This window comes from Sarcophilus harrisii, chromosome 2 (assembly GCF_902635505.1).
Source record: "Sarcophilus harrisii chromosome 2, mSarHar1.11, whole genome shotgun sequence".
Lineage (NCBI taxonomy): Eukaryota > Metazoa > Chordata > Mammalia > Dasyuromorphia > Dasyuridae > Sarcophilus > Sarcophilus harrisii.
Genome location: NC_045427.1, coordinates 493,253,623 through 493,280,903, shown reverse-complemented (window position 1 = coordinate 493,280,903; position 27,281 = coordinate 493,253,623). Strand labels below are relative to the sequence as shown.

Below are 27,281 nucleotides of genomic sequence, written 5' to 3'. Positions count from 1 at the left end.
TTAGTGAGAAAATATGGACATCCAATAAAACAGTGATGTTCAAATCATTCCTAAAAGGAAAACCAGAGTTGAACAAATTGCTTGCAAATACATCAGATGAAAAAACACAAGTAAAGTCAATAAACATAGGGTCCAATGAAGGGACAGATGACAAAATAAGTTACTTAGAAAAAATAACAAAAAAATCTAAAAGATAACGACATGTATGGGTTCAACAACAAGAACAAAAATAACAAGAAAGTTCATTAATAGATTTCTTTCAAAGTATTTAAGGAGCTGTTTGAAAGTAATGGTGGAGAAGCAGGCTTGAAACATTATGGACTAAAGCTCACAACAGCTTGCTTATAGATGAATCAATGCTTTTTGTGGGACTAAACTGAAGAGTCATAGGACACTCTTATAAAAGGGAAGAGAGGAGAAAGAAATAGAGAGGAATATGTAACATACTCAAATCAAGCCAAAGGTTAACAATAAAGGGAAAATAACTCCTGTAGTCTTTCAGAAAGAAGAGGGCCTACAAGAAAACAGGTAAGGAGGCAAAGGGAGGAATTGAGAGGGAAAAAGGAAAAAATATTTTCAATATTTGGGAAGGGATTCTACTGAAGAATAGTTCTATAGGCGAAGAGAGATAGTCACTAAATTGGGTACCTTATAATGGGTATAATCTGTGATTAGTGATTCCATATATTCTGTCTCAGAAAAAGGGGAATCAGAGCTCCTACAGGTATCTGACACCCAGAAGAATTGGGGAAAATGGATTCACAGAGGAGTTTTTTTGGAAAATGGGAAAAAAAGTGATCATGAAAGAAGGCAAAGAGTAATAATGATGGTATAATTGGGTAAATAGTAAAATTTGTAACATTTGGAAATTAACAAACAAAATAAGTTGAAGATGAGAGAAAAGAGATTTTAGTTGATTAACCTAATAAAAAGAGAAACATTTAGATACCTAGATAAAAAGAAGAAAGGAAAACAAACTAGTTCCAAATTTTTCTCCTTCCTTTCTCTCTATTCCTTTCACCCCAAGATGGCAAACAATCTGATATAGGTTATATATGTGCAATCACATTAAACACCTCCATATTAAGTCATGTTGAGAAAGAAGAAACAGAACAAAAAGAAAGGAATATTTAAAAAATACAAGAAAATGAGCACAATATGTTTTGAACTGCATTCAGACTCCATCAGTTCTTTATTGGCAAGAAGATAGCTATTTTTTTTAATAACTTTTTATTGACAGAACCCATGCCAGGGTAATTTTTTTTACAACATTATCCCTTGCACTCACTTCTGTTCCAATTTTTCTCCTCCCTCTCTCCACCCCCTTCCCCAGATGGCAAGCAGTCCTATACATGTTAAATAGGTTACAGTAGATCTTAGATACAATATGTGTGTGCAGGACTGAACAGTTCTCTTGTTGCTCAGGGAGAATTGGATTTGGAAGGTATAAATAACCCGGGAAGGAGAACAAAAATGCAAGCAGTTTACATTCATTTCCTAGTGTTCTTTCTTTGGGTGTAGCTGCTTCTGTCCATCCTTGATCAATTGAAATTGAGCTAGATCTTCTCTTTGTCGAAGGAATCCACTTCCATCAGAATACATCCTCATACAGTATTGTTGTTGAAGTATATAATGATCTCCTGGTTCTGCTCATTTCACTCAACATCAGTTCATGTAAGTCTCGCCAATCCTCTGTGTATTCATGCTGCTGGTCATTTCTTACCGAACAATAATATTCCATAACATTCATATACCACAATTTACTCAACTATTCTCCAATTGATGGGCATCCATTCATTTTCCAGCTTCTAGCCACTACAAACAGGACTGCCACAAACATTTTGGCACATACAGGTCCCTTTCCCTTCTTTAGTATCTCTTTGGGGTATAAGCTCAGTAGTAACACTGCTGGATCAAAGGGTATGCACAGTTTGATAACTTTTTGAACATAGTTCCAAATTGCTCTCCAGAATGGCTGGATGTGTTCACAATTCCACCAACAATGTATCAATGTCCCTGTTTTCCCACATCCCCTCCAACATTCCACGTTATCTTTCCCTGTCATTCTAGCCAATTTGACAGGTGTGTAGTGGTAGAAGATAGCTATTTTCATTATGATTTTTTTGGACTTGTGTTAACTTGGTTTAAAAAAAAATAAATACATTGGATATATTTTCCTTTGTAATTGTTTTTATTTTTTTAGTCACTTTAGTCAAGTCCCACTCTCCATGACCCTATGTGGGCTTTTCTTGACAAATATTTTGAATGGTTTGCCATTTCCTTCTTCAGTCTATTTTATAGATGAGGAAACAGACAAACATAATTAAGTCACTTGCCCAGGGTCGCATAGCTAGTAAGTGTTTGAGGCTGGATTTGAACTTAGAGTGTTGAGTCTTCCTGACTCCAGGCCTGGTGCTCTAGCTATTATGCCATCTAAAATACCATTCTGACAAAAAAATCTGTCTATAACACAAAAAGTTAAAAAACCCTGAATTACATGGAAATATAACATAGCTCTCCGATTCTTAAGTTTTACTAAGTGCTTTTATTTTGTCACATGAATTTTGTGAGGTTATTCAGGCAAGTATTGTTATCATTATTCTACAAGACAATGAAACTAAGTTTATAAAGTGAGAAATGAAGTGAAATGTCCAAGATCACCCTGTTAGCAAATAATAGAATCAGGATATGATCCCAGCTGTCTCCTGACTATATATACCCATTTCTCTTTCCACCTACACTATGCTGTTTGAATCAGTTAAATAGTCATTGAGAAAGGAAATTAGATTCTAAGGATTCTTAGGTAGAATTATTATATTTAGATATATTGTTCTGGAGACGAGAGAAACCAACTACCTTGGTTTTCAATCAGTCACACAAAGCTTTTATTAAGTAATTAATATATACCAGGGGCTGTGCTAGGCATTGGGGTCATGAATGCAATCCCTACCCTCAAGAAACTTATATTTTATTAAAATGATTTCTATTGGAGACAGAGACAACCTTCATTTAAGATATTGGTGATCAGTGGTAGGTTGTTGAGTCATTTGCTCAAATCCATGCAGGGTTTTGGGCCTGGAATCAGCTTTCTTCCCCTTGTTGTGGCACTCCACAGTAGTACACAGCTGAGTCTTCTTGCTTCAGGTTTTTTATTTCTAAGTAGAATAGTTTTCGGGAGATATCCAGAAAAATGTAGGTCTTCCTTTGCATTATGTCTGAGACATGTACTGTTCTTCCACCACCTAACACAGAGCTTATATACTCCATTGTCTTTCTCTCTGCCTGGCAGTACCAGAACATCCTGGTAATATCAATTCTGAATTTTGATACATTATTGTCCAGTTGATACAAAATTGTCCAGTTTTTTTTTTTTATCTCACTTCCACTTTGCTCCAACTTAATTTGTGCCCAAATATAAATGTTGAATCAGACTTCTTTCTCTCACCAAGGACATGTGAGTTCAATTTCAAGTTGAGGAGCCAAAGTAATTTTCTCTTAGTACAAATCTAATCATGTGACTTTCCACTCAATCTATTTAGGGGCTTCCTTTTGCATGTAGAATAGATGGTAAATTCATTTAACTTTTAAATCCTACACAACTAGACCTTTATCACTCCTTCCAGCTTTAATGGATAATACTATCTCCATGGTACTTTGTGATGCAACCACCTTTCTGTTTCTCATACACAGCATTACTTTTTCCCCATTCCTTTTCATGACCTGTCTTATTTGCCTGGGATACTTTCCTTTCTTTTCTCCACCTCCTAGAGTCTCTCTCTTTAAGATGCAGCTCACATACCATATTCTAATTGAAAACTTTCTTGACATTCCCAGCTGCTACTGTCCTCTTCCCCAAGCTACTTTGTGTTTAACCATTTTGCAGACATTTTCATTTGTGCTACTTATGTATGGATGTCTCGTTTCTCCCATTAGAGCATAAACTTTCTGTGAGTAAGGTTGTTACATTCTTCCTTGCCTTGTTCCTGGAACATATTAAGACCCTATAAAATATTTGATTGGTTGCAAAGGGCAAAGTTTTATAAATAAAAACATAAAGGAGATTCACTTTCTCTTTACTAGTAATTCTAGAGTATTGAATTCTGGAGTTCTGGTAGCTTTGCTGTCACTGTAAATCTTTTTCTGGTAACCTTTTTCTTCACCCATTTACCCCAGAAGCAGGACACTTTGGAATCTCCCAGGTCTGAGCCAAGTCCTTCAGACAGCTTTACCTTTGTAAAGACTCAGGATGACAATGAAAACCAGCTGAAACCCCATACTAATGCCTTGGGGACAGATTGCAGGGACATCTGCAAACTTCTGCATGGTAGTGTGATGTCCCAGATTTAGGGAGATATGAGTAGAAAGGTGGAGTGGTAGGAAGTGGAAAGGACTGGTTTGCCTCACCACAATATTAAGAGGAAAATGGTTCACAGTCCAGGATTCTGGTAGTTGGCGGAAGTCAGACTGATGGAACCGAATGGAAAGTGGAAAGATAGACTAGAAAGTCTTCTTTGTAAAGAGCATAACAAAACCTCAGAAGTTTCTTTGAGAAAGAGATAATGTCAATAGAAAAGGAGAGGTCCAAGGGAAAAGTCGTCAGATTTTTAATAAGAGAGACCTGACAAGAAACCAAATGAGTGATTGGATGCAAAGTATCAGTCCCATTGGCAACATCTTCTGTTTAGTTAATCTATTAGCTCCCAATTCTTTTGAAATCTCATCTATGATGGCTCAGTGGATAAAGCACCAGACCTGGATTCAGGAGGACCTGAGTTCAAATCTGGTCTCAGACACTTTGACACTTCCTAGCTGTGTGACCCTGGGCAAGTCACTTAACCCTAATTGCCTCAGCAAGAAAAAGAAAAAAAAGAAAAGAAATTTCATCTATGAGCCCCTTATAGCAGTTCAGTGCAGTGAATAGTGTCGGAGGAACATTGTCCCTGGAGAACCAATAGAAAACCAACTAAGTGACTGGCACATGGACACTGCCAAGGATAAAGAAAGAGTTATCAATTTTGAATGGGCATGCAGTGGAGAGTGGACATGGAATTAGAGCTTGGGATATGGAAGTAAGCCAGAAAACCTGAGGGAATGGGAAGGAAATTTATTGCCTAGCAAATTGGCATACAAGCCACAGAATTAGACTTAATACTTTTAGTTCATTTTGATTCAGCTCAGTTCAATTCTATTCAATCCAACAAGCATTTATGAAGTGACTACTATATAAAAGTCACTGTTCTAGGTGCTGGGGATAGCTAAAAATACCTAAACAATCTTTGCCTTCAAGGAGCTTTCAATCTACTGGGGAACTAATAAATACAATTGTATTTATAAATTTTTGTTTGTAAATTGTTTAATGAAGTTTTTGTAATTATAACATGAATTAAAATAAATTGAAAGTAATTTTGAGAGGAAGACTGACAACTAGGTGGATGAAGGATCAGAAGAGGTATTTGAATTGAGCATTGGAGAAAGCTAAGAATTCTACAAGGTAGAGGTAAAGTAGAGAATTCCATGCCTGAGGGATAGTTTATTATATTTATAACATTAATATTTTATTTTAAAAATATTTTAATAAATATTTTTAATTTTCAAAAGATATGCATGGATAAGTTTTCAACCTTAACCCTTGCAAAATCCTGTGTTCCAATTCTCCCCCTTCTCCTCACCCTTCCCCTAGATAGCAAGTAATCCAATAGCTGTTAACATAATTAAAAAATATAACAATATTTTAATAAAAACAATAATAACTCACAGGTAATGAATGCTTCATGTTCACAGTAACTCAGTGAATCAGCTAATGCAAATATTATTACCCCTATTTTACAGAGAAGGAAATTGAGGCTCACTGATTTGCTCAGGATTGTATGGATAATGTTGAAACCAGGACTCAAATCCTGGTGTTTAGATTAGGCACTAAGAATTAGGCACTTAATTATAAGATATTGTGGATCTGGGTTGAGCTAACTAGGTTTTTTCAATTTGAAAAAGATAACAGTTTTAGTCTAATCTCTGATTCTGAACAGTAACACAAGTAAAATTTGAGTTGTCTTTTATTTTCAGGTCACTGATTTGCAAATGTAGGAAAGTATTTATATTGTTTCTAGAGACAGTGTATCTTTCCTTCAAAATAGGTGTGTAATTTAGTATTCCCATTAGGGATAACATAGGAGATTCTTTGATAGCAGTCCATTCAATAATCTATGATGTTGAACCCCAAAGCTATATAGGAGTGCTTTTAGAGACAACCCCTCATTTTTTAGCCTGTTCCCATATTCCAACTACTGCACTTCTGTCTTGATGCCTAAAAGTTAAAAAAAAACAAAACAAAAAACAATTAGAATGATTTAAACCTGCTATAACCCACATTTCCCTGCAATGTTCTAAAGTAGTCGTACCAAACTCAAGTAGAAACAGATCTCTGCAGCTGCATATTGACTTAGAAAACCACTAGTTAACCTATTATATATAACCTATTACCTATATTGCATTTTTATTTGTTTTGTTAAACATTTCCCTATTCTGCCTTAATCTGGTTTAGGCCACACTCAGGGAATTTTGTCTGCTGTGTAGGACCCACCAGGGGTGAGTTTGACACATCTCTAAAAAACTCTAATGAAGTTAGGTGGTGAGTGAATAGAATTCCAGGCCTCAGGTCAGGAGGATTTTTCTTCATGAGTTAAAATCTGGCTTTAGACACTTCTTAACTATGTGATCCTAGGCAAGTCACTTAATCCTATTTGGCTCAATTCTTTATTTATAAAATGATTTGGAGAAGATGCTCCAGTATCTTCACCAAGAAAATACCAAATGGGGCCAGTAAGAGTTGGACACAACTGAAAAATGACAATAATTATAATAAGAGCTTTTTGAAGACAGAGGCTGTCTCATTTCTATCTTCACACAGTAGGTTCTTAATAAGTGTTTCTTTGTCAATCTGTTCAAAATAATTACCTCAGAAAAGAGTCAGAATAAAGATGAGCCCTACTTCAAAGAGCATATTTATGAGCTAAAGTCATGCTTAAGACTGGGAATATGAACAGCTGAGAACTATGGCTTCTTTTTCCCCTCCTACAACTGCCAGGCGAAGACCATGACAGAGGCTCAACAGGAAGCAGAATTGCTCTATTTGCATATCTTTTTTTAATACATAAAGGAAAAAAAAGCCTTCAACTTTGAGCTTCAGAGTTTCAGGATGAAGTTGGAAAGGAGGGGATATAGAAGCAGAGTCCTGGAGAGGAAAATCAAGGAGAAGTTAGGATTTGAGACAGGTGTTGAATCCCAGATTCTTCTTGATTGGCCATGAATATTTTTCATTTGGTTTCTTTTTTATGTGACTGCCACATCCTCTATCCAAAGGATATGCCCTTGGGAAAAGAGAGGTTTCTTCTATGTAGCAATTTCTGGATAAGAGTCAGGAAGGTTTTTTAAAAAGCAACTTTTTAAAAAACTGCTAAGCTGAATTCTTTTATCCAGAAGATGCTTCTGTCTCTTCCTTTATAGGGCTTGACTTCTTTAGATATTAATTTCCTTTCTGTATCCAGGGATTCTTGAAGTGGGATCCATGAATTTGTTTTTGTATATAGTTTGATAACTTTATGTCATTATAATTGTCTTTCTTTGTAATCTTAAGTATTTTATTTTATATATTTAAAATATTATTGTGATAAGGGCTCCACGTGCTTGATCTGTCTATTAAAGGGATTCATGATACTAAAAAGATTAAGAACCGCTGATGTAGAAAGGATGTTTCATTCTGTGATCTGCTGCTAGCAGTGGGTGAAAGGAACTCATCTCCAAACTCAGAAGTTTTCTCTTTTCTCTACCTTATCTCTACCTTACCTTACCTTACTTTTCTACCTGACCTCATGCTCTGACTATAGGGACATCTTCCATCTTTTCTTTGTCCATTAGCTTCATTTATTTCCAAGAGCATGGGGGTAGTCAGGACTGAATCCAGCACACCTTGTTTCTAGTAAAAGAGCACTTAGAATTCTGAGCACAAGGCAGCCCTACTTCCTCAGTTCCTCTAGGACCACTGATTTCATCCAGAATGTGTCGGCTCTGTAGAACTGTGAGCTATTATTATTATTTATCCATATGGGAACTTACTTCAGCAATGCAGATTGCATTTCTTTGGCACCTTTGTAGATAGATGGTCTTCATGGGTTACTAAGACTATAAAGTGGCTCATTCTTTGATGATGAACTTCTCCAAAAATTAGCTAGGCTGATCTCCAGCTACAGGCATGAAATCTTTCCTGGGTTGATACCTGAAGCTTTTCTAATTTGGAAGGACCTGGAAAAGCTTGTATTCGTTTAGAATAGCCTAAAGGGATCTTTGTCATCACCTCCATGCCATTAAGAAGGATGAGAATAAGATTTAAGAAGAAGTCGTATCTCCAACCATTAAATAAGGTAGCCATCAGTACATCATGATGATTCCTAGAGAATACCTGCATTACTATATCTTGACATTATTTGGGTAGCATCATAAAGATTGAGGAAGCCTCTGTAGGCTTTAAAATTCAATCCTTTTATTGAAGTTAGTTGTTAGTTTCGATACTTACTACTCATGTATCCATGCACAGTCGTGCTGAATTTCAATGCTCTTGTCTGTAAGATGGGGACAATATTGTACTACCTGCCTCACATATCTGTACAGAGGTTTTTAAACTTTGTCCACTGGGCTTTTTTGCCCAATTTTTTGTTACCCCAGTATATAGAACTATAAGAAATATAACAGGTACATAAATCAAACATTTACTAATAATCACAATTTCATGATCTCCATATTCAGTTATAAACACCATATGAGGTCTCAGCCCACAGTTCAAGAAGTTGGGTAATAGGAAAGTGCTTTCCAAACCTTAAAATGCTTTATAAATTGTTGGGGAACAAAAAAAATTATGAAAGTGTCTTGTACTTACAGACTTTTTTATTGTATTCTGAAAAAAGGAAAAAATGTGGAAGATTTGGGCAGTAAGAACATTCTTAATATTTTGAAGTATATCCCAGTAAAAAGATGCTGAGAAAATCTCTTGGTTTTTAGAAATGTCATGACAGACAACAATATGGTGGAATTGAAAGAGAGACAGAAGTTAAGACTTATGTCAGAGGACCAAATACCACTGTTGACATTTTCTAACACCACAACCGTAGACAATTTATTTAGCCTCTACTAATCTCAGTTTTCTTTTCTGTAAAATGAGGATAATAATATCTGTAGTAAATTCACAGAGTTGTTGTGAGGCTTAAATGTAAAGCACTATATAGATGCCAGTTATTATGATTATTATCCTTTGCACTCAGTAATGGCTCAAGACCCTAACAAATGCAGAGCTCCATGTATAAAAGGGAATTCCATATGGCATCTCTTAAAGAAAAGCTATATCTCTGTGTGTATATGTGTGTATTTGTGTATATACAATATATTTTCTAGGTATGTACAGATATAGATTATATGTTCATATACAGTCTATATCTGTACATATTTACAATATACATATATAGTATAAATATGCAATTATTATAGCTATATTTATATCTTAAAGATGACAACATTTATTTTGAACTCAGTATCACAGTCAGATACATGTATCCTAGGACACACACAAAAATGACATATATATACATATATATATATATGTACAATTATTAAACTATGTTTTGAACTCTCTATTTAGTTTTCCAGTTCTCTCCTTAGCTGGGCAGCTCAGAACTGTAGAAAAACTCTGATTCCATGGAAAAGGCTGCCCAATTCTAAAAAAAAAACAAAAACTTGAGAGTATGGCCTATAGTCACTATATCATATCATGGAATGAGCAATGAACTAGGAGTCAAAAGAGATGGCTTGGATTCCCTGTTCTCTCTCTTACTAGAATTATGTTGAATGACAATTTCTTCCATCTGTAATTGTGTCAAGTTCCCAGGTTTGTGAGAAAGTTGCCTTATAAGACTTAATTTGCTTTTGAAATATGACATTATTATGCTTACTTTTAATTTTTTTGCTTTTTTTTGCATTTTAAAAATCATGTCAAGAAAATTTTTAGCATTTATTTTTACAAGATTTTGTGTTCCAAATTTTCCTCCTTCCTTCCCTTGTTCCTCTCCCCTCTTCCAAAGATGGTAGACATTTTGATATAGGTTATACATGTGCTATCATGTAAAAATTATTTCCATATTAGTCACAGTTATGAAAGAAGAAATAGATTAAAAATATGAAAAAGAATAAAGTGAAAAAAAGATGCTTCAATCTGCATTCCAACTCCACCAGTTCTTTATCTGGTTATGGATAGCATTTCCTTTATGGGTCCTTTGTTTTTGTCTTGGATCATTGTGTTGCTGAGAAGAACTGAGTCAGTCATAATCATCACATAATATAGTTAATACTGTGTACAGTGTTTTCCTGTTTCTGCTCATTTTACTTTGCATCAGTTTGTACAAGTTTTTCAGGTTTTTCTGGAATCTGCCTGTTCATTTCTTATTACACAATAGTATTTCACTGTGTTCATATACCAAAGCTTGTTTAGCCAATTGATGGACATTCTCTCAATTCCAATTATTTTGTCATCCTACAAAGAACTGCTATAAGTATTTTTGCACATGTAGGTTTTTCCTCCTCTTTTTTATGATCTCTTTGGGATACAGACCAATTGTTGGGTCAAGGAGTAGGCACAATTTTATAATCCTTGTAATTATAATCCTATAATTTAGTTCCAGAATACTTGGATCAGTTAACAACTCCACCAATAGTGCTTTAGTGTCCCAATTTTCCCACATCCTCTCCAACATTTATCATTTTCCTTTTTTATCATTTTAGTCAATCTGATGTTAATGAGGTGGCACCTCAGAGTTGTTTTAATTTGCATTTCTCTAATCAAAAGTGATTTAGAGAACCTTTTCATATGCCTATAGATAGTTTTGATTTCTTCATCTGAAAACAGCCTGTTCATATCCTTTGACCATTGATCAATATCATTTGGAAATGACATTTATTCTTATAAATTTGACTCAGTTCTTTATATTTTTGAGATTTGCTGTAAATCAGAGATACTTGCTGTAAATATTTCCTAGTTTTTTGCTTTCCTTTTAATCTTGGTGGCTTGGGTTTGTTTGTACAGAAGCTTTTGATTTAATATAATCAAAATCATTTATTTTTCGTTTTTAATGTTCCCTATTTCTTATTTGATCATGAATTTTTCCCCTTTCCATAAGTTTGAGTAATTTGTTTATGTTGTCATTCTTTATGTGTAAATGATATACCCATTTTGATCTTATCTTGGTATACTGTGTGAGATGCTGGTATATACTTGGTTTGTGTCCTATTGTTTCCCAGTTTCCCAGCAGTTTTTGTCAACTAGTGAGTTTTTATCCCCCAAATGGGGTCTTTGAGTTTATCAAATACTAGGCTACATTTGTCATTGACTACTGTTTTTTGTGTACCAAGTCCATTGTACTGATTCACCAGTCAATTTCATAGTCAGTACCAGATAGTTTTGATGATTACAGTCCTCTATTGTAGTTTGAGATCTGGTATTGCTAGATCTTTGTATTTTTCATTAATTCCCTTGATATTCTTCCAGGTGGATTTTGTTGTTATACTTTTCCATCAGAGGTTTTTTGATAATTGATTGGTATGTCACTGAAGAAGTGAAATACTTTAGGCAGAATTGTCATTTTTATTGTATTGACTTGGTCTATGCATGAGCAATGGATATTTTTCCAATTGCTTATAATTGACTTTATTTGAAATAAAATGAAATATTGAAATGTGAAATGTATTTTGTAATTGTGTTATATAGTTCCTGGGTTTGTCTTGGCAAGTAGGCTCCTAAGTATTTTATATTGTTGACAGTTGTTTTAAATGGAATTTCTCTTTCTATGTCTTACTTCTAGGCTTTGTTAGTTATGTAAAGAAATGTTGATAATTTATGTGGGTTTATCCTATATTCTGCAACTTTGCTAAAGCTGCTAATTATTTCAAGTATTTTTTTAGTTGATTCTCTAGGGTTCTCTAAGTAAAAAAAAAATCATATCATTTGCAAAGTGTGATAGTTTTGTTTCCTTGTTGTTTATTCTAATTCTTTTGATTCATTTTTTTCTTCTCCTATTGCTATAGCTAATGTTTTTAGTGCTATATTGAATAATAGTGGTGATAATGTACATTCCTGATTCACTCCTATTATTATTGGGAAGGCTTCTACCTTATATTCATTAGAGACAGTATTTGTTGATGGTTTTAGATAGATTCCGCTTATCACTTTAAGGAATGATCTCTTTATTCTTATGCTCTCTGGTGTTTTTAATAGGAATGGGTGCTGTATTTTTTCAGAAGCTTTTTTAGCATCTCCTGGGATAATCATATGATTTCTGCTATTTTCTTGTTGAAATGGCCAATGATTTTCCTAATATCAGACCAACCCTGCATTCATGATATAAAACCCATATGATCATACTGTATAATCCTTCTGATATATTTCTATAATCACCTATTTAATGTTTTGTTCAAACTTTTTGCATTAATATTAAATAAGGAAATTGGTCTATACTTTTTTTTCTCCATTTTAGCTTTCCCTCATTTAAGTATTAGTACTATATTTGTGTCAAAAAAGGAGTTTGGTAGGGCTCCTTTTTTTGCCTATTTCCCCAAACAGTTTATATAGTATTGGAAATAAATTGTACTTTAAATGTTTGGCAGAATTCATTCATAAATCCATCTGACTCTGGAAATTTTTTCCTAGGGAGTTTGTTCATGGCTTGTTTGATTTCTTTTTCTAAGATGGGCTTTTTTAGAGTTCCTTTTTTCTGATATGTTAATCTAGGTAATTTCTATTTTCATAGACATTTATCAATTTTACTCAGCTTATTAGATTTATTTACATATAATTGGATGTAATATTTCCTCATACTTGTTTTAATTTCTTCTTCCTTGGTGGTGATTTCACCTTTTTAAATTTTGATACTGGCTATTTGGTTATCTTCTGTCTTTTAAAAAAAGTAACCAGTTGCTCATCTATTTTACTGTTTTTCCCCCATAAAACAAATTCCTAGTTTTATTTATTAGCTCAATAGTTGTTTTTACATTCAGTCTTATTATTTTTGTTTTTGATTTTCAGGATTTTCAATTTTGTGCTGAATTGGGGATTTTAAATTCATTCTCTTTCAAGTTTTTTTAGTTGCATGCTAATTCATTGATCCATTCTTTTTCCAATTTGATGGCGCAAGAATTTAGAGAAATAAATTTTCCTCTAAGTATTGCATCCCATAAATTTTATGTCATCTCATTGTTGTCATTCTCTTTAATGAAATTATTGATTGTTACTATGATCTGTTCTTTGATTCACTTTTTCTTTAGGATTAGATTATTTAGTTTCCAACAAACTTTTAATCTATCTTTCCATTGCCATTTGTTGAATGTGATTCTTGCATTATGATCTGAAAAAATACATTTAATATTTCTGCCTTTTTACTTTTGATTTTGAGGTTTTTATGCCTGATTACATGGTGTATTTTTTGTGGGGGTGTCATTTGCTAATGGGGAAAAGGTTTATTCTTTTTTGTGCCCATTAAGTTTTGTCTAAAACTCTGTCACATCCAAATTTCTTATATTTTATTTACATCTTAATTTCTTTCTTGTTTATTATTTTGGTTGAATTTATTGAGTTCTGAGAGGGAATGGTTGAAGTCCCCCACTAGTATAGTTTTGCTATCTATTTTTTCCTGTAAGTCACTAAATTTTTCCTTAAGAATCTGGATGCTATACCACCATATGTGTTTAGTACTGATATTGCTTCATTGTCTATGCTACATTTTTGCAAAATTATGTTTCATTTCTCATTTCATTTAATTAGGTCTGCTTTTTCCTTTTGCTTTTATATGAAATCAGTATTGCTACCCCTGCTTTTTTTAAACTTCAGTTGAAACACAATAGATTCTACTCCAGTCCCCTTAATCTGTATGTATCTCTCTGTTTCACATGTGTTTCTTGCAAAGAACATATTATAGGATTCTGTATTTTTACCTACTCTGCTATCCATTTCTGTTTTATGGAAGAGTTCATTCAAATCACTTTCACAGTTATGAATGCTACCTGTATATTTCTTTCCATTCTATTCTTCCTCTTTTTTATTCTCTTTCTTCTTTCACGCTTTCTTTCCTATCAGTGCTTTGCTTTTGTCTCCCATATCCTCTGATCTGCCTTACTTTCTAATAGTTCTCCTCCTCTTCCCTTTACTTAATCTTCTCTCTTACTTCCCTGTGGATAAGATAGATTTATATAGTCACCTGACTATGCATATTATTTTGTTTTTGAGCCAATATAGATGAGAATAAGGTACAAATGCTGCTTATTTCCTACCCTTCTATCTTTCCTTCACTGTAATAGGTCTTTCACCCCTCTTTATGTAAAATAAGTCATGCCATTCTATATCTTTTCCTTCTACATCCAGTGTAACATCTCTTTCTCATTGTTTATTTTTTTGTCATTCCCTCAAATTCATCTTTCACCTGTGCTATGTGTATCTCTTCTAGCTATACTATTAATAATACAATTATTAAGAATTACAAGTATCATTTTCATGTGTATGGATATAAACAGTTTAGCTCTATTGAATCCCTTGTATTTTCCCTTCCATTTTTACCTGCATATGCTTTTTTGGGGTCTTGATATTGGAAGTCAAATTTTTGGGTTAGTTCTTGTCTTCTCCTTATAAAACTTGAAATCTGATTTTATTGAATGATTATTTCCTCCTCCCCCCACCCAATTTAAAAAGCTTAATTTTGTTGGGTAGGTTATAGTTCTTGATTATAGTCTTAACTTTTTTGCCTTCTGAATAGCAAGTTCCATGGCCTTTGGTCCTTTAATGTTTCAGCAATCAGGTCCTCTGTCATCCTGATTGCGATGTCCCTTCTGTCCACTTGTAGTATTTTTTTCTTGATCTGATCTGAAATTTGACTATAATGTTCTTTGGAGTTTTTATTTTAGGAGGTGTTTGGTGGATTCTTTCAATGCCTGTTTTGCCCTCTGGTTCCAGGATATCAAGGTTGTTTTCCTTAATAATTTCTTGGAAGATGCTCTCTAGATCCTTCTTTTGATTATGGCTTCTATTATACTAGGTAGTCTAATGATTTTGACACCGACTCTCCTGAATTTATTTTCCAGGGCAGTTGTTTTTCCCATAGGTTATTTTATATTTTATTTCATTTTTTCATTCTTTTGAATTTGCTTGAGTGATTCTTAATGTGCCCAATTCTAACTTGTAAGGTGTTGTTTTCCTTTATTAGATTTTGTATTTTCTTTTTTGTTCCACTCTATTATTTAAGGAATTGTTATCTTCAATGGATTTTTGTATTTCATTTTCCATTCTAAACAGTTTTTCAAACTGTTGAACTATTTTTTTTATAATTCTCTTGAGTTCCTATCATTTCTTTTCTCAATCTTTTTTTTACTCCTCTTATGTAATTTTTTTTTTTTTTTTGCTGAGGCAATCAGGATTAAGTGACTTACAAAGGGTCACATAGCTAGGAAGTGTTAAGTGTCTGTGATCAGATTTGAACTCTGGTCCTCCTGACTTCAAGTCTGGTGCTCTATCCACTGCACCACCTACCTGCCACCTTTATATGATTTTTAAACTCCTTTTTGAACTCTTCCAGGGGTTCTTCCTGGGCTTGAAATCACTTCCTATTTATCGTTGAAGTTTTACCCATAGATGTTTTGACATTGTTGTCTTCTTCTGAGTTTGTGTCTTGGTTTTCCCTGTCTCTACAATAACTTTCTATGGATAGATTCTTTTATGTTGTACTTCTCTCTCTGTCTCTGTTTCTGTTTCTGTCTGTCTCTGTGTCTCTCTCTATCTCTTTCTTTCTTTCTCTCTCTTTCTCTTCTTTTGGTCTTTTTCTTTTCTTTTAAATTGAAGCTCTGCCCCCCTGGAAGAAATGAATACTGTCTCAGACTTCTTATGCCAGTGGTTACAGGCTCTGGGTATTTACCTGGTGCTGCACTGATGTTTTTCTGAGGCCCATGGGGGACCCAACAAATCTGGTGCTGGCTGAAGGGGTGGGGTGAAGTGTGGTTGGAGGCTGTAGGCTGTAGGGGTCTTCTGCTGAGCTGGGGTCTCAGTGGTGATAGGCAGCATATGCTGAGATCAGGTGAGATGTTTCTGTGTTTTCTCAGAGTTACAATGAAGCAGGTGGTAGTATGGCCACTGGAGAATGCCTCATTGTTCAGAGCTACACCAGAGCATGTGATGAAAATTGGAATTAGAGTCCTCCTACTTCCCTAATTTTGCAAAGTCACTTGGGGGTCTTGGTTTTGATGTTTGCCTGCTCCACCACCTTGGAGCACAAGATCTCCTGCTAATTTGCCGAAATGGTACTCACTGGGGAGCTTCCTATTTTGGAGTGCATTCCCCTCTTTTCTCAAGTGAGAGAGGAGGGATACCTCTCCCTCTTATCTTCCAAGTTTCTTGAGCTAAAAGATTGTTTCATCCTATCTCCTTGCTGATTCCATTGTTCTAGAACCTGTCTTGGGCAAAATTTTATGGTTTCCCTAGAGCTGAATGTGGTAAGGTTACAGTGATTCACTGTTTGCTCTGCCATCTTGGCTCCTGGAAGTCCCTATGGGCCCTGAAGTGTGGGAAAATACAAAGAATGGGAGTGTGAGAAAAGGGCAAATCAGTGTCACAGTTGATGAGAGTACTGGGTCTAGAGTGAGCAAAACTCATCTTCCTGCTTTCAGAATAGGCCTCAGAAACATATTAGCTTTGTGATCCTGGCAAGTCATTTAACTATTTGCCTCAGTTTCTTATTTGTAAAATGAACTAAAGAAGGAAATGGCAAACCACTCCAGTCTCTTTGCCAAGAAAACCCCAAAAGGAGTCATGGAGAGTCAGACATAATGAAATGATTTAATGAACATGATTCTTGTTTCCTACAAGCTAACTCTAGGGGCTCCATAATGCCTCTATTGTGAAATCCAGTATCTTTTATTGACATTTAAAGCTCTTAAAGCTGAAATCAGATAGTGATTTTAGCCTATGTTCCAGGATTATCATATCTTACTCTTTCCGTTTGCACATGTTAGTTGTGCTGTCATTCACATATTATTTTCTACCTCCAGCTTTCTTAGAATAATGTTTCTAAGTATATAAAAAATACATAGAGTTACAAAAATAATTATATTAACATATGATTATAAAAATATGAAAAAAATTAGTCCACAATCCCATGTTAAGAACTGATTTAGAAGTCACACACTGGGGTTAGTAAGCAATTTTTACTTTAGTGTGCTATTGTCTTTAGTGTGGAACTGACCCTGGGTTTTTTTATTATAGCTTTTTATTTACAAGATATATGCATGGGTAATTTTTCAGCATTGACCCTTGCAAAACCTTCTGTTCCAACTTTTCCTCTCCTTCCCGCTACCCCCTTCCCTAGATGGCAGGTAGACCAATAAATGTTAAATATGTTAAAGCATATGTTAAACATGATATATGTATACATATCCATACAGTTATCTTGCTGCATAAGAAAAATCAGACTTAGAAATAAGGTAAAAATAACCTGAGAAGGAAATCAAAAATGCAAGTGGACAAAAACAGAAGGAGTGGAAACACAATATTGTGGTTCACACTCATTTCCCATAGTTCTTTCGCTAAGTGTAGTTGGTTCTCTTCATTATTGAACAAATGGAACTGATTTAGTTCATCTCATTGTTGAAGAGAGCCACGTCCATCAGAATTGATCATCATATAGTATTGTTGTTGAAGTGTATAATTATCTCCTGGTCCTGCTCATTTCATTTAGCATCAGTTCATGTTAAGTCTCTCCAGGCCTTTCTGAAATCATCCTGCTGGTCATTTCTTACAGAACAATAATATTCCATAACATTCATATACCACAACTTATTCAGCCATTTTCCAATTGATGGGTATCTATTCAATTTCCAGTTTCTAGTCACTACAAAAAGGGCTGCCACAAACATTTTTGCATATACAGGTCCCTTTCCTCTTTTAAGATCTCTTTGGGATATAAGCCCAGTAGTAACACTGCTGGATCAAAGGGTATGCACAGTTTGATAACTTTTGGCCATAATTCCAAATTGCTCTCCAGAATGGTTGGATGCATTCACAATTCCACCAACAATGTAACAGTGTCCCAGTTTTCCCACATCCCCTCCAACATTCAGCATTATTTTTTCCTGTCATCTTAGCCAATATGACAGATGTGTAGTGGCATCTCAGAGTTGTCTTAATTTTCATTTCTCTGATTAATAATGATTTTGAGTGTCTTCTCATATGACTAGACAGTTTCTATTTCTTCATCTGAAAATTGTCTGTTCATATTCTTTGACCATTTATCAATTGGAGGATGGCTTGATTTCTTATAAATTAGAGTCAATTTTCTATGTATTTTGGAAATGAGGCCTTTATCAGAACCTTTGACTATAAAAATGTTTTCTCGGTTTACTGCTTCCCTTCTAATCTTGTCTGTATTAATTTTGTTTGTAGAAAACCTTTTTAATTTGATGTAACCAAAATTTTCTGTTTTGTGATCAATAATGAACTCTAGTTCTTCTTTGTTCACAAATTCCTTCCTCCTTCACAGGTCTGAGAGGTTTGTTTTTTAAATTTATTTATAATCTCATTTTTTATGCCTAGATCATGAACCCATTTTGACCTTATCTTGGTGTACAGTATTAAGTGTGGGTCAATGCCTAGTTTCTGTCATACTAATTTCTAATTTTCCCAGCAGTTTTTGTCAAACAGTGAATTCTTATCCCAAAAGCCGGGGTCTTTGGGTTTCTCAAACACTTGATTTCTGTAGTTATTGACTATTTTGTCCTGTGAACTTAACCTATTCCACTGATCAACTAGTCTATTTCTTAGCCAATACCAGATGGTTTTGGTGACCTCTGCTTTATAATATAGTTTTAGATCTGATACTGCTAGGTCACCTTCATTTGATTTTTTTTTATTAGTCCCCTTGGAAGTCTTGATCTTTTGTTCTTCCAGATGAATTTTATTGTTATTTTTTCTAGGTCATTAAAATAGTTTTTTGGGGGAGTCTGATTGGTATAGCACTAAATAAATAGATTAGTTAGGTAGTACTGTCATCTTTATTATATTTGCTCAAACTAAAAGCACTTAATATTTTTCCATTTGGTTAGATCTGATTTTATTTGTGTGGAAAATGTTTTGTAGTTTTGCTCATATAGTTCCTGACTTTCCCTTGGCAGAGAGATTCCCAAATATTTTATGTTATTGGTGGTTACTTTAAATGGAATTTCTCTTCATATCTCTTGCTGTTGGACTTTGTTAATGATATATAAGAATGCTGATGATTTATGTGGATTTATTTTGTATCCTGCAACTTTGCTAAAGTTGTAGATTATTTCTAATAGCTTTTTAGTAGCATCTCTAGGCTTCTCTAAGTATACCATCATATCATCTGCAAAGAGTGATAATTTGGTTTCCTCATTATCTACTCTAATTCCTTTAATCTCTTTCTCAACTCTTCTTGCAGAAGCTAGCACTTATAATACAATATTGAATAGTAATGGTAATAGTAGGCAACCTTGTTTCATTCCTGATCTTACTGGGAATGTTTCCAGTTTATCGCCATTACATATGATGCTTACTGATGGTTTTAAATAGATACTACTGACTATTTTAAGGAAAAGTCCATTTATTCCTATCCTCTCAAGTGTTTTTAATAGGAATGGATGTTGGATTTTATCAAATGCTTTTTCTGCATCTATTGAGATGATCATATGGTTTTTGTTAATTTGGTTATTGATATAGTCGATTATGCTAATAGTTTTCCTAATATTGAACCAGCCCTGCATTCCTGATATAAATCCTACTTGATCATGATGCATTATTCTGGGGATGATTTTCTGTAATCTTTTTGCTAATATTTTATTTAAGATTTTTGCATCAATATTAATTAGGAAGATTGGTCTATAATTTTCTTTTCTCTGTTTTCAACCTGCCTGATTTCGGTATCAGTACCATGTCTGTGACTCTGGGTTTTTGAAAGCAATATCAGTCAAGTAGAAGGTAAAATAGCTTCAAGTATAGGGCAAGTGGTTGTTTGTTGACATTCATTTTCAAAGAGGACCAAAATGACATCACTATGTCAGAGTAAAGTTACAATGTAATGTTCGGGCTAGCTTTCTGGAGGGTCTTGGGACCAGCCTTGGCTTTACCTGGATAGTCACCAGTCCAAAGTCTTTATTGTCTCCTTCAGTCTCCTAGTCTGAACCAGTCTCCCCATATAGTGCAGGAGGGAGGAGAGCCACCATGAGGATAGTCAAAGATAGAATGTTTGTAGCTGACTTTGTCCTCAATTTAAATACTCTATTATATATTAAATATCCTAAATACATCAATTGTAGAACTATTACATCACCATGCTAAGTACTAAGTATATATAAACTTGATAACCATTGTCTCATCAATTCCACTGAGTTAACACCTTATTTCAAGTATAGTTTTTTCAAGTATATTTCTCCAAAGTTCAGCCCTCTGCAAGACACAAATAGTCCCTATGAAGATCTGGAGTTAATTCTTTAAATTTGCAGATCTCACCTTTCTTCTGACCTGCTGCAGTTCTACTTTGCTCATAAAGTACAGTGCCTTCTCTGATGAGGGCATGCTATGTTGGGTATCTCCTTTGTATGCAATCAGTTCTAAAACTCTTAAGAGAAACTTTGAGAGTGTCCTTGTATTGCTTTTTCTGACCACCATGTGAGTGTTTACCCTGTGTGAATTCTCCATCAGCACTGTGTAGATGAGATGCACTGTATGTCTATGGCCCATAAGTAGCTTTTAGGACATCATAAAAATGTTTTAGATTGTTACTCTCAGCCTAAAACTAAATTTCATCTGCCTTTTTAAAAAACCAAGCCAAAAATGCTGTATTTCTCTAAGAGTTGTTTGTACTTTACTTTTGATGGAATTAAATGCTGCCTTATTAGAAATGGATGAACAATCCTGCTGGTACATCCTATGGAGTTTGCCTTTTTCATTTAGCAGCTTCTAAATTTCCCTATCATTTCATCAAATCAGTCTTGATGTTTGCAAGTATTCTGGCCCAGATGTGTTGTACAACAAATCTCTGATTTGCTCCACTGTTGCCAGCTATGCATTGTCTCAACTTTCCTCTAAGTTAACAACAAACTATTCCCACTCAGAAAAGCACTCTTATCTGTTGACCTTAATTCTTCTGATAGTCTTTTTGTCTTGGGGCTACCACTTTTATTGAATGAGAATATTTAGCTCAGAGAGAATGAGTCTATAATCAGTCCAGCACTCTATACCACATATTGCTTTCCTTTACTCTCACATCCTGTCTTTCTCTCCTCCTTACAATCACATAGTCTATTAAATGCCAGTGTTTGTTGCAAGGATGCATCCACAAGGTTTAGGAAAATGGAAGACAGTGTTGGTGGTAAGAAGGTCATGCAGTTGTAAGTGACCATTGTTGTTGTTGTTCCCAACTCCATTCCTCCCAAGAACTTCCTGCTATGTCTGGTAATCTGACATTAAAGTCACCCAGAAATATAAGCTTGTCCTCTTTTGGAACATTGATAATAAAGGTCTCCAGGTCTTCATAAAATTTTTCTTTGACCTCATCAGTGTTTATCATAATGGGAGTATTGGCATTAATGATAGTATTGTGGCATTTTTCTGCAATTGTATTGTAGTAAGCCTGTCATTTAGTACTTTTGGTATGTATACAAACTGGTTGACTGGATTAGTTTTGATTGTAAAACATACCCCAGCTTTACAACATTTCTATTCTCTGTGGTCAATCCATAAAAATCTGTATCTGATTTTGATTTATCAGGCTTTACTCAGACTGGCCTTCATTTGCCAATCTTGTTTTATTCAGAGCTGTTATTTGGATGTGATTCCTGCTGAGTTCTCTGGTAACAAGAACTGTTCATCTTTCAGATTTACTGGACTTTGTGTGGTCTATAAACGTGTACACATTCCATGTACTGATATGATTAGAATCAGCTTCAGAAGTTTTGTACATTGTGTGTGTGTGTGTGTGTGTGTGTATGTGTGTGTGTGTATGTTTTTGTGTGCATTTTGGCCACAGGATAGGATCCCCATCTGCCATGGCAGGTCAGGTTGGAGACCTTTTTAGGGCACCTTTTCTGGTCTCTTCCTCACACATGGTCCTCTTTAGGACATGAGGAGTTAAATTGTTCAGACACCCAAGGGCCTTCTGAATCCTACTGCTGCTTCCAGTGAGAAGATGGCGCTATGGCCTGGGCTGCCAGTATGCAGAGTTGTGACTACAACTTTCAGCGTGTTTGTCACTTGCTTGTCACCCCAGGATTTTGGGAAAGGTAGAAATGGTCAAATGGTAAGGGTGATATCTTTTGACTCATACATAAATATTACTTAAGTGAAGCAGAATTGCAGGAAGTCATTGGGCCTCATTCTCACTTCCAGAATCATCATAGTCCAGTGACAAGACAGAGTCAAGATAACTGGTGAAGGCTCAAGATGCAGAGGATGATCTTGGCATTTTCTAGACCCAATCAAGCTCTGAGCACTCCATAGCACCTGCTTCAGCTGCCTTCATGGCCATTGGAAGAGATTGTTCTCAAGTGCCCATCCCCCAGGTGAAATCTTCACGTACTTGGGGTAGACACCCCTCTAGCTCAGGTTTGAGACCCTTGGTTACTCTTAATTTGATTTAGCCTGTCTGCCGAAATGATTTGCCAAGGTGTGGCCACTTTGCATACTATAGCTTCTTGAAACCCCAGGTGAGAGTCAGGTGGATCAGGTGGGCCCCCAAAGTGGAAAAAGGGCAGCCTTTGCACCAGAGGTACTAGTCTTCTCTGAACATAGGGCAGGTGATAGAATAGTTCAAAGACCAAACTATTCAGTTTGGAGAAGCTCATAGCTACATGACTGGTCTTAAGATGGTAACTTCTTTTGGACAAAACAACCCATGAAGACTAAGCTGGGTAGGAATAGTAATTTGTGTTGGTGGGAGAAATGCCCATACTTGAAGTAACAATGTATACTCCTATAAGTATATAAGGTCCATGAGGGCAGGGGACATGTCTTACCTAAACTTTTTTTTTTTATCTTCACCCAGAATCTAATACTTTTTCAAAAATTAAATTGCTGGATAAGATGATATCTAAGACTTCACAACTCAAATAGTCTATGAGATTTGTAGATATTATTGTAATCTGATGGCATTCAATAATTAACTATGAGTTTAGTTCTCCTTTCCTAACCCTAAGAGGACATCAGAAATGTATGTTGTAGAGGGGACAAAAAGTCTGTATTCTCAACAATAGTAACATTTACCTATTGAACAAAGAGGAGACTAATCTATTAGTCTCAGCTTCATTTAGGTTGTGTGGCTGCCAGTAGGGTAGTATAGCCTCATTATTTCCCAAATGAATATAGCCATATTCTTCCTTCAAATTGTGATCATATAGAGAAATCCACTTTGGTGCTTTTACCTTCTTGCTCTGCTTGAGCAATTCCCATGGTTAAAGGAAAGTAGGTCTAGAAATAAATATTTAAGTAATTGGATGCTACACTATGAGCAAGTCACTTTATTTTTCTTGGGATATATATAATAAGAGATGGACTGAATTTTGTACAATTTTCAGTTTGACTTCCTAATAGGAGGCTGATTATTAGTCAGAATCATCCAATTACATACTAATAGGATCTTTGAATTGGAGGGAACCTTATAGTTTATCAAGTCCAATGTGCACTCAAGAAGAAATTCCTTCTAAAATAACCTCAACAAGCAGTCATCCATACTTTATTTGAATACCTGTAGGGATGAAGAATTTTCTACAAATGGATAAAATCCTTTTTCCTTTTAGACAGATTTTGTTAGAGATTTTTTTCTTTATGTATGCCAAAATATAACTCTTTCCAACTTCCACCCATTATTCCTAATTCTGCTTTCAGTAGCCAACCAGAATGAATCTAAGACTTTAAGGGTTAAACTAGTATAGTAGAAAGAGTGTTGGATTTGGATTCCAGAGAAAGAACTTTAATTCTACCTCCAAAAGTAGTTATGTGACTAGGAGTAAATGATTTATCTAACCTCTCTGAACCCAAGTTTGCTCATCTGTAAAATATAGATTGTCTAAAACGTAGTGCCCTCTTCATAGTGATGTTGTTATAAGAATCAAAGTGAAATAATGTATGTGAAGTGATTTGTAAATATCCAGAAGATGGTACCTGAACTGAACCTTGAAGGGAGATAAATGTTTCAACATGTAGAGCTGAGTGGAAAGCTCATTCCAGATATAAGGGCATGATCAATATGCATGAATAGAGGCAAGAAGAGAAGAAAAATAATTCAAATAATGGCTACTAATGCATTTTTGCTTAAATGTGTAATGTTGAAATGAAATTGGAGTGGGGTGGAAAATATGAAATAAGAATGTAAAGGCAGGATAAACTTGGTTGTGACTGGTCATAAGTGTTACACTTAGGAGTTTGTTATTTTATCCAATAGGTATTAAAAAGGAATTTGTATTTTATCCAATACTTATTAAGAAGCTACTGAAGGGTTTTGAGTTGGAAGTGATATGTTTGAATTTGACCCTTTAGAAGATTATGAGGAAAAGAAAAGTTCAGTTTTGGACATGTTGAATATGAGATGCTATCAGAATATATGAATGGAGATATTCAGTTGCAGTTAGAAATATGGAACTGAATTTAGGGAGAAGATTGAAACTGGTGGTGTCAATATATTTGAGAGACATCTCTATGGTGATGATAATTGAACTTATGAGGATAGATGTTCTCAATAAAAGAGAGAATGCATAAGTAGAGAGAAAGAAGCCAAGAACAAAGACATGGGGGATACATAAACATTTTTTGGGAAGAAAGAAGATGAACTAGTTAGGAAGAGGAAGAGAGAGAAATCAATGAGTAGAAAGAGGGTTAGGAGATAAAAGTCTAGTAGAAATTAAAAATGAAGACAATACAGTAAAAGAGAATTATCAATAGTATAAATGCTGTAGAATGTATGATGAGGATGGGAATTGAGAAAATATCATTGAAATTATCAATTAGAAGATAATAAATGACTGGAGAAAGAAATTTCAACAGGGTGGTGGGATCAAAAGACATTATAAAAGACTCAACAGTAAGTGGGTATACTATTCTTTTTAGAAGTTTAGTGACAAAAGGAAGGATATTGGACAGTAACTTAAGAGATTGATAATTCGACATTTTTATTTAGGAAGGGAGCTCTGATTATATTTGCAGTAAGGAAAGAGTTATAAAATAGGAAGAAATTAAAAATGAGTAAGAAAGAGAAGGGAGAGAGAGAAAGAACAGAGGAATAGAGAGAGGGATGGAAGAGGGGAGGAAAAAAGGGAGGGAGGGAAAGAAAGGATGAAGAGAGGAAAGAGGGGAGAGAGACATACATAGTCAAAAAGACACACACAAACACACACACACACACACACACACACACACACAAAGAAGAGACAGAGAGAAGAAAGGAGGGAAGGAGGAAGGAAGGGAGACAGAGGGAGGGAGATAGAAGGAGATGGAGACAGAAAGGCAGAGAGAGACAGAGAGAATGATAGATCAAGTACCTGGAAGAAACTGGAGGGAATAGAACTACACTCATACCATTTTCTTTTGGCCAGGCAAGTGACTTCATCCTTTAATAAGGGAGTAAAATAAGAGAAGACACATAAAGATGCAAAGAACTTTTAAAATGTGGAAAAGAGGGGATGGGATGAAAAAATTGATGATATCAGGCCCAAATTGTTCCATAGAGACCATCTACTGAGAGGATGGATTATGGAGGGTATGAGGAGTTAAGGTTCTCAATTCTTTCTACAGAATCTTCTCCCTCTCCTTGACCAGGAAATGAGGTCTTTGTTTGGACATAGATTACCTTCTGATATTAAAGAGAGGTGGTTAATACTGTAGAGGGTCGCAGATAGTGGGGGAACTCTGCAAATACCATGGCAATAGTTGTAGTGCAGCTGAAAATTTTTGTTAGAGATTTTTCAGTGAAGTGGTGAAATTTACTGACAGTTTGTGGCTATATTCTAGAACCATTATGGCATGTGAGGAAGGGACATTGCAGGAGATATTTAAGAAGTACTAAGGGTTATTAGCAGTGTCAGTAGATAATGTTAAGTTGTCTTACTTTTGTACTTTTTGTTGCTCTGGATTATTCATAGAGTATATGGTGAAATTCTGGGTATTGATATCTAGTAAGGACTTTTATTATTTTGAATATTCACCTTATCACCTATTTTATGATTAAAAATTCTTTCAGAAATAAATTAGTTAGCATTTCTGATATGGCTCTAGTTCAGAGACTATCCCACCAACCTGAGGGTGTATTTGGGAGTTCAATCACAATACCTGGGGATTTTTCCTACTTGATTCAGTCTATTTAATCCTAAACTCAGCAGTCTATTTGCATTTTCTCAATGAATTGTTAAATATTTCTCTTACTAATTTTGAGTATTGTTTTTTATTTCCATCAGTACTGATATAGGAAACATATTTCTGTACCTATTCCAGGCTTGATGGTATCAATGTTTCCTGAATTCTTTGAAGTTGAAACCAGAAATAATGATAGAGATCATTAAAGATTCTCCAGCTTCATTAATATTCTCTCAAATTTCTCCAGTTGTATCCAAAGAAAAACATTGAAAATTACAATGAGGTGAGTGCACAATCATTTCAACTTGAACTCATTCCCCATCTTGTCTAAAGGATAATTCAGGGAGGAGGGATAGAAGACAGTTACACATGTAGGTGAAGATCCTGTTTCTCTTCTAATGCTTTTGGGGTGAAATTATCCTGGGGACTGAACAGAAAACTGAACCACTCAATTTACATTGGGAGTCAGAAAGGCAGTCATGGTTTTAGGAAGGCGGTATAGTACAGAGGAAAGAGTACTGGGTTTGGAACGAGCACTCTTGAGTTGGAATAGCTCTGAGTTACTATCTGTGATCTGGAGCAAGTCAATTAATTTCTGTGAACTGCAATTCCTTCATTTGATTTGCACAATGTGGAAAGTGACATTCTCACTCCCTCCTTTACAGGGTTGCCATGACTTTCAACAGGCATAATACTATATATATGTGAATGATGACTTAATAGTAGTACTTGGGAATGAAGACTCGTGGTCTTATAGATTTTGTCAGGAAAATGGGTAAAGGATACAGGGGAAGAAACTTCGATTTCAAGCAGATTACATTTTGTTCCTTTTTCATAGCACCTAGTGAAGTCTACTGTC

General features: G+C 35.1%; 1 gene segment (V, D, J or C); it reads right to left on the bottom strand.

Moving 5' to 3' along the window:
* The window catches only part of LOC116421022, a 49,731-nt gene extending 33,596 nt beyond the window's left edge, over positions 1–16,135 (bottom strand). Inside the window, 1 exon segment of the C gene segment in view lies at positions 15,990–16,135. Within this exon segment, the coding sequence occupies positions 15,990–16,135 (146 nt within the window).
* Positions 16,136–27,281: the final 11,146 nt, after the last annotated feature.